Source organism: Aplysia californica, unplaced genomic scaffold (genome assembly GCF_000002075.1).
Source record: "Aplysia californica isolate F4 #8 unplaced genomic scaffold, AplCal3.0 scaffold00024, whole genome shotgun sequence".
Taxonomy (NCBI): Eukaryota; Metazoa; Mollusca; class Gastropoda; order Aplysiida; family Aplysiidae; genus Aplysia; species Aplysia californica.
The window spans coordinates 842982-851167 of record NW_004797294.1 but is presented as its reverse complement, the minus strand read 5'-3'; the positions used below and the strand labels follow the sequence as shown (position 1 = coordinate 851167).

At 40.6% G+C, this 8186-nt stretch overlaps 1 protein-coding gene across 4 annotated transcripts in view; it reads left to right on the top strand.

Moving 5' to 3' along the window:
- Window positions 1-2743, top strand: part of LOC101854468 (FMRFamide receptor) — a 131682-nt gene extending 128939 nt beyond the window's left edge. For all 4 annotated transcript variants that reach the window (XM_005090965.1, XM_005090964.3, XM_013088689.2 and 1 more), the window contains one exon: window positions 456-2743. In XM_005090965.1, the coding sequence (XP_005091022.1) occupies window positions 456-1201 (746 nt within the window). In that variant the 3' untranslated portion in view covers window positions 1202-2743. The remainder of the gene's footprint in view (window positions 1-455) is intronic.
- Window positions 2744-8186: the final 5443 nt, after the last annotated feature.

Here is an 8186-nt window from a genome sequence, read left to right as displayed (position 1 = left end):
TTCTTGTTTTGTTTTTTTTATCCGATAAGCCTAGATGTCATATCTTTCCTACTATAAGATCAGGGGTGTGGCTGACAGTCAGCAGAAAAAAGAGCCAAGGAGTAACAGTAGAAAGACTGCAGAAAGAGTCAGGAGCCCAGAGGAGGGGGCAAAGGGGAGGGAAGAGGGAGAGGGGGAAGGGGAGGGGACAGAATTTGGAGACGAAAGCAGTCGACAGAACCTGATTAGAGTTAGAGAGCAGGAAAGGAGGTGAAAGTAGACAATTTTAAAGAAGAACTTTATCCGTCGCTATTAGGTTTCAAATCCGGGACCTATTGAATGAGAGACAGACACCATAACCTCTTGACCACGAGAACCCCCATTCTTAGTTTAATCAACTCAAAATATGTCAAAAGAAAATACAATGTGACTCCACGCAGCTATTACAGTCATTTACATCTATTTTTTTCTTTCAGCCAACTTGAGCATGGTTCTCGTCCTCATCGTCATCGTCTTCATCCTCTGCCAGACGCCCGGTCTCATCTCGCAGTTCGACGTCATCTCCATCAAAGTTTTCTTCATCTGGCTGGCCGTGAGCAACGTTCTCTTCACCACCAACTCGGCTGTGAACTTCCTCATTTACACGGCGTTCGGCCGAAAGTTCCGCAGCGTTCTTCTGCGACTTTTCCGCCGGTTCTACCACGGAGGAAGGCGACAGTCTATGTGCAACTATCGGACCACACAAGTCACCAACGACTACGATCCCTCCAACATGAACGATACCCAGTACAGCTCCATACGGTCGAACAAAAGTCAAGGGAAAAATGGCGGGACGCCAGCTGGTGGGACGAACGGCGTCCATGAGAATCTTCAGTTGAACAATTTGTCGAGATCTAACAATAACGAGAATAACGGTAATGGCGTCGTTGGTAACGGGAATGTACAAGGAGGGATGGGTAGTTTGAAAAGGTCTGATTTGTCTCCGACACCGGAGTTGGAGGAGGATTCTGAAGATGTGAGAATCAACGAAAGGTCACCTTTGACCTATCACTCCGGGAGTCAAGAAGTCATAAAGAACGAGAATGTTGCGGAAAATGATGAGTTTGTTAATATGGATGGAGTGGATATCCCTTCTTTTGATGATAACGGGGGTGTTAATTCCATACAAGAGAAAACAAAATTTGGGGATTCAAAGGGAGAATCTAACGACAGTGTCAAGTGAGACGGGTGGATCACACTTGACCACTTAAGCACACGAAATCCAAACTGATATACAGCTGAAATCTCTTGATATTAAAGGAACTAAAAGTGCTGCCGCTTGTGGTCTGTTTATGCGTTAGGCTCTATGTCTACTACGTAAAGGGCAGGAGCTCGATTCTTAAGTTGAGCAAATGTGTTTATTGTGTGTCTCCATCTTTACACTGAGATGCTCATATGTAGTATCTCACACAGCCCACATCCTAATTTATCTAAATGTTGCTGGGTTTGGTGGTGTATACGGCATAGATCAATACGAGTGTGTTATATCTTTGACTAAGCATGGTTTGACAATGATCATTGAGCGTTGCTCACAATATACCCGTTGGTCAAACAAGACTACGTGCCTCCATGTCAAGATCAGGAATGGGTTCCTCTACATGGTATGAATAATCCTATAGTGTACCTGTCCACTCATTTACTAGAGGAGCAGGGCCAAACGGACGAGAAATTAAACCCCTCAGAATGATACTATCACAACGTCCCCTTCCACTAATACCGTTGGATATCTCGGGTAGAGACATACGTCTGTCTGCAGCTTGGTGTAAGGTTTGGAGGAGAGACAGGCTGTTCAAAGATCTGCATAAAAGTCTGCCCAGCGTTGTCTTGGTCTTCCTCCTGATTCAAGTGTTGGATTTTCAGAAGGAAATTCAGATATTACGGTATGCTCCTTGAAGTCATGATTCCAGGAATGCCGTAAGACTTGGATAGAAGCGCTCAGTTTTCGAGAATGAGATTAAAACCAAACATAATGTCAAAGACATCGTTACCCCTACGAGTGAGCCGATTCTGTGCCTCTGAAATATCATGTCCCAGTCGGAGGCTGGTGGTACAGCAAGTTACAAACGTAATAGCCAGCTCTGGGAACGTTAAGCTCAAAACTTAGTGGGGTTTGGATTGTATTTCTTGTCGTTCTTGCAGTATCGCCTCTCGCCGAAGTGCTCTGACAAAAAAGAGCGCCTCCCCGCCCCCCTTTCTGTTCGAACTGACTTATACTGTGTCTACTTCGGCCTTTATCTTCAACAAAATCAAAGTTCGATCAAATTGGAGCTGTACTCACCATGCGGCCTGTGCTCTTGTTCTGGCGCCTCAATGAGCGGAATGTCTGCGAGAACAAAAACTAACGGTGCTATCAGACAGCAGACGGCGTTCAGAAAAACGGGTGTCTTCATGCGGGTTTATTTTCTTCCAGAACGTGGACAGGTGAGGAAGGGGTTAACTCCCATATCAGAGTTTTCACAACACGCCATTGAGTGAGGAATCTCAAGCTTGCCGAGATACAGAGATGTACTCTTATACCTTTGCTCTAGTGTTGAGCGAAATAATTACAAGGACGAGAACGGAATGGCAGTAGTAACAGAAAAAACGTGACCTTCAAAAGGTGCTTGCTACTACCTGTGAGAGACACCTTTGTGTAATTTTGAGTAACCAGTATTGTGTATCGAAATGTATTTCATGGAAAAACAATTCCTCTTCATAAAAGCGTGCCAAAGTGTGCGGTATGGCTCCACTCGTGGACGATTTGGTAATTTTTGTGAGCGATGGGAATGACACAAGTAATAATAGATTTTATTTGATGTCCTACTTGGAAACACATGTAGGTGGGTGCTACGAAAAGTGTACCCTCTTAATTAAGTAAAGGTGGTGAAAAGGGGCGTTGGCTATAAAAAGGTTGATGGGCACTACTCTACATAGTGACTTATCATCTAAACCATAAAATTCTTAAAGCTTGCCTATCAGTGTGCCATACTGATTTCAAGTCCGAGTTTGAGGATACAAGAGTAGTCTAAAAACCAAGTCATTTTCATCAATTACTCATCATTACTGGAAGCTCACTGTTTATCTACATTACGCTGATGCACCAATGGAGAAGCAACGATTAGAAAGTCGTGATAATATTATTGTTCCAGCACTATTCACTCCGACGCTCTTCAGTAATGTTTATTTAGAATTTTCACCATTGACTTGAATTATAATACCCTAGACCAGGCACTGCCATGTCCGACACTCTTTAATCTCTGAAAAAATGTTATCTGCACTGGTATACACCATGGGTGTGCAAATGAAGCGCAAAACACCGGTATTGCTATTGTCTTGTCCTTCATTTGGTTGGAAACAGAGTCAAAATTAAATGGTGTGCACCTCGGTGTACCATAATTACGTCAGAGTGCACTGTCTACGATACTATAATACAAGTCTATGGTGATAATCACCAGATTATGTTCGCTCAATGTTTTTTATCCTGATTCAATGCAAATCATTTTCCCGGTTTAGCGGTGCCTGTGCATTTGTCCACCTAAGAAGATTTCCCACTAAGACGTTCAGGAAATGCTTTCATGTGCACATAGAATTATTATAATATTCTGTTGTAGCTGGTGTATTCGTCCACAACTCCAAGCTGAGAGTGGAATTTACAGGGCCAGTTTCTGTCTAGTATGGCGCCAAACACATTTACCGTAACGCTGTCTTAGAATTACAAAGTTCTATCTGCTCAGTGCTTAGGTTTACTTTTATGGGGGGTTGGGTTTTTGGTTTTTGTTCGGGAGTTTTTTTTGGTGTTGTTCGGGTGGGGAGGGGGGGGTGGGTTAAAAAGAAATTTAACGTAAAAAAATTTTGAGTTTCACAACACGAACAGCTTTTTCGAAGGCAATACTTTGAATAACTTAGTAACGATTGCCATTTTATATTCTTACAATTTTTATAGAGCTGATATCACATTAATTTGGTTTCTGACCTCATGGTCTTCGTAACTGAAATAGGCCAAACATGTCAGATAGAACTGTCTAATTCTAAAGTTGCGTTAAACTAACTATTTTTTAACCCAGTGTAATGCCCCCGTGTACACTCGTCCGATGGCTGCAAAGTATGACGTCACTTGGCAGTGAGGAGAGAAGAACAGGCGAAATTGCATCATTTGAATATTATTATTCAGAGCCTTTCGACCAGTCGAAATTTCCCCAGAATGCTCGGGGCCTTACGAGACCAGGCCCTAATGCTGTGTGAAAACGTCCACCTTAGGAGAACATTTCATTGAATAACCCTGCATATACCCGGTTTCTGGGAGCTTTATCGTCATAGAATGTCTCCCAGCTATCCCGTACAACTCTTCTGAAGGCGCAATGATTGCAGTGGTTGTGCCCGGCTGCTTGTTGAAGTTCCCGAACAACTTTTTTTTCCCTGACTCGAATTCCCGATATTTAAATTGGGCCAAACTGTAATAAATATAAATACTTGTATTATTCTTAACCTATGGACTAACTTGTTACTTAATGCTTGCACACTGATATTATCTATACAACCACTTCAGTCGTCGTTGTGTTTACTGCAATAATATCTTCGTGGAAGCGGACACTGTGAGCTTAGCACGTTAGGACTCTGACTGTGATTCTGTTTTGTTTGTTTTGGTAAGTGTTTTTACGGCGCTCGCAAATGCATAAGGTCATATGAGCGTGCGGGAAACACCAAACATTTTTCAATTGGTAGGAAATTTTGAATTTTGCCCTGGTGGCGGCCGAAGCCCACTCTTATCGATTTTAGACCACCAAGGGATCTTTAACGTGCACAACTTGCACACGGGCCCTCCGAGATTTTTAGCCCTTGTCGAAGAAGGCTAGGTGTAGATCTTTCCTACCAGAAGATCAGGGGTGTGGCTGAAAGACAGTAGTAAGAAGGAGCCAAGGAGTAGCAGTAGAAAGGCTGCATAAAGAGTCAGGAGCCCAGAGGAGAGGGTAAATGAGGTGAGTGAGTGGGGGCAGAAAGTGGAGATGAAAGCAGACGACAGAATATTGCAAGAGAGAAGGAAAGAAGGTGAAAGGAGACCATTTTAAAGCAGAAAATTTTTCGGTCGCTACCCGGACTCGAACCCGGGACCTTTGAATGAGAGGCAAACACCTTAACCTCTAGGCCACGAGAGCCCCCACTGTGTTTCTGGTTGACCAGTAATATCTTTTGAGCACATAAATGCAGGACCTGTATTGTGGTTTGTGTATTACCTTCGTTGTTGTTTTGTTTTGTTTTTGTTTTTGTTTCGTTGTTTTTTTGTTGGTGTATTTTTGGGAAAGGGGTAGAAGCTCATCTGGGTTAATTTAATTATTTTAAAATTATTTATTTATCTATTCATTTTTTGGAGAGGGTTGTGCTGCAGCCTTGGACTTTTATTTAAAATATCACATTTAACCGCGCAAAATATAAGGTACTAGGCAGGGTTTCGTGAGATATTTAAGTGTGGGAATCTGTCAAGTAGTGGTCAGAGAAGAAGACGGGTGGGGTTGTAGTGTTCCGAACCATCTCTGTATGAGAAGGTCTTTTCTAGTCCGCGCAGGCGCTTGGTTCAGAAGCGTAATTTTTCATATGTCGAGCAGATTGGGATTTTTCGCCCTTTCTGCTTTTCCTTCAGGTTCTCGTTTACTCGCAAAGGCCCTGTCATTTTCATCTACAGTCGAAGCAAAACACGCATCTCATCCGAACAAAAAAAGGAGAATCCCCATTCGAAAATACGACATGCATGGATATCATGAACGCGAAGATGAAAACAAGAAAGAAAACTATCACTTTTGTTGATCACCATTGGGAAATTCAAATTGACAGTGACTTGAACTATGCATATTGAATTGAATGACTGATTACACTGTACGACATCTCCAAAATGGGTTAATATAAATGTATGTCTGCACTCTTTGCTTTGCTTGTTTTCGATTCTGTGCTTATTACAACTTTTGGGCATCTATGTAACTGTTATTTTATTCATTTTCATGACATTTGTCATTTTTTTTTTTAAAGACAACTGGTTAGGCACTTCATCGTAGCTTCCCATGTTGGGAATAGTTATCGAGTTCCTCTGTCTTTGTGCTCTGACGTTGTATACCTCTCAGTGTTGGTTAGCCCTGGCAGACAGGATATGATCGAAGCCTGCTACCAAAATGATGTAAACTGGGCCTACAGGGGCATGAACCACTTACATTTTCTTTAAAAATATATTATAAGTTAGATACATATTGGTTCATGTATGTGCTTTAGTGCAAAGGTTATGACTCAACCATTATTTTGACTTGCGCACTTATGTGTCAGAAAGATAAACTAAATCTTATTGCAGTATTAGTGCTAATTTTTCTAAGGCTTTTCTTACACTGTGTCGTGTGCGTAGGAGGGGGGGGGGTGGAGGGTATTTATTTTTTTGTCTTTTTTTTGTTTGTATTCTTTTCCGGATTGCAGTTTGAAGTACAAATTGATGAGAACTGGGAGAAAATTATGTAATTAAAAAAACTGTGCGGTACCGCTGAGCTATTGAGGAAGCTAATAACATTTGTCTTTTTTTTATACTTGAGGCTAAGGCATTAAACGAGAATTCGTTTTTCTTTGTACCATGTCTAATTGACTCCAGATAACATCCTGTGTCCGAGCAACGTATGGGGATCTGAGGGGTAGCCTAATAGTTCGGCTCAAAAGCCAGGACTTTCGATTGAAGAGTCATTTCTGAAAAGACAATCCAAATATTTGCTGATCGTATTTTAACCAAATGTAAACTAAATAATAATCGGCAAGGGTCTTCTGCGTCGAATTCCAGCATGATATAACGCTGTTGTGTTCAATATACGAGTAGATAATACAGCTAGATTTTTGTGAATTAAAAAAAAATGAATTCATTTACTAACGTCACTGTTTGATCCCACATTATGTAATAATTACACAAACGTAATTAATTAATTTTCATTCAAGGTTATTTATACGGATGCTCCCTTAATGATTTCTAATTAATTTTCCCACTAAATATGCAATTAAAAGTACATTTCTTCTAATAAACTTTAGTAAACAAATTATGAATACACTTCTGGGAAACTGACGCGTCAGTTTTATTAATGCAAAATCTGAATCTGTGGTTTTCTTGAACTAATGAACACTCTGTTTTAGTAAGCGTTTTACGGCACTTGCAACACAATAAGGCCATATAATTGAAGAAGATTGCAGGTGTTTCAAGAGCGTCACAAACACAAAAAAGAAGGAGAAATAGGAACGACAGATGTTAGGTAGGAGAGAAGGAGCAAACCGCACCAGAGAACTCACCAAAGACATACAATCATGAACTCTTAGAAAAAGATTAAAGATTATCTTACCCACCTTTGCCTTTGCTGCTCTTTCACATGAGATGAAAGGAAACTAACTGCTCGCTTGGGTGAATACAACTGATAGAGTCATGATATTGTTTGTTAATGCATATTGTTTGTTAATGCGCATTGTTAGCTGATTTTCCCATCTTTTCATAATCAGAAATCACGAACTATCCATCCTATCATAGTTTCTGGATTTCTATCAACAGAAAGGCTTATAGGTTACATAAACACGATCTCTGACTTTCCTAACATTATATATATGTTAGGAGATGGTTGGCGGGTGTTCTGGTGTAGTTTGCTGCTTCTTTTTCTATCAATGTATATCGTTCTCCTCGTTTTGTTTTGTGATTGTTACTCTCTTGTAACACTTCTAATCTTCAGCACTTTTATGACCTTATTGTGTTGCAAGTGGTATATTACTCTTTACTAAAACTGAAACAGGGCGAGTCATTACTTGATTGGAAAACTATCAGGGGAAAAGTTGTTTCTGTTCCATGAGCACATTAAGCACAACAAGGTTAGAATAGTCTTGTGCAGCTCTTTACAGTTGAGCAATGTTCTGTCTTCTGATTATACAGACCTGTTTGTCCTTACGACAAAGAAACATTCTGATTCTCCCAAATTCGTACAAATATTTTTTTTTACAAGTCAGTACAAAGTTGTATACGACACATTGCGTGCCAGACTGACTTGCATCATTTTTTTTTCTGGTGGTTACTGTTTTTAAATTGTATTTAATTTTCTTTTTTTATGTCTTAACAACGTTTTATGTTGTTTTTTTGTTTCGTTTTTGTTTTTGTTTTTTGGGGGGAGGATGTTGTATTTTGTCATTGGGGGGGGGGG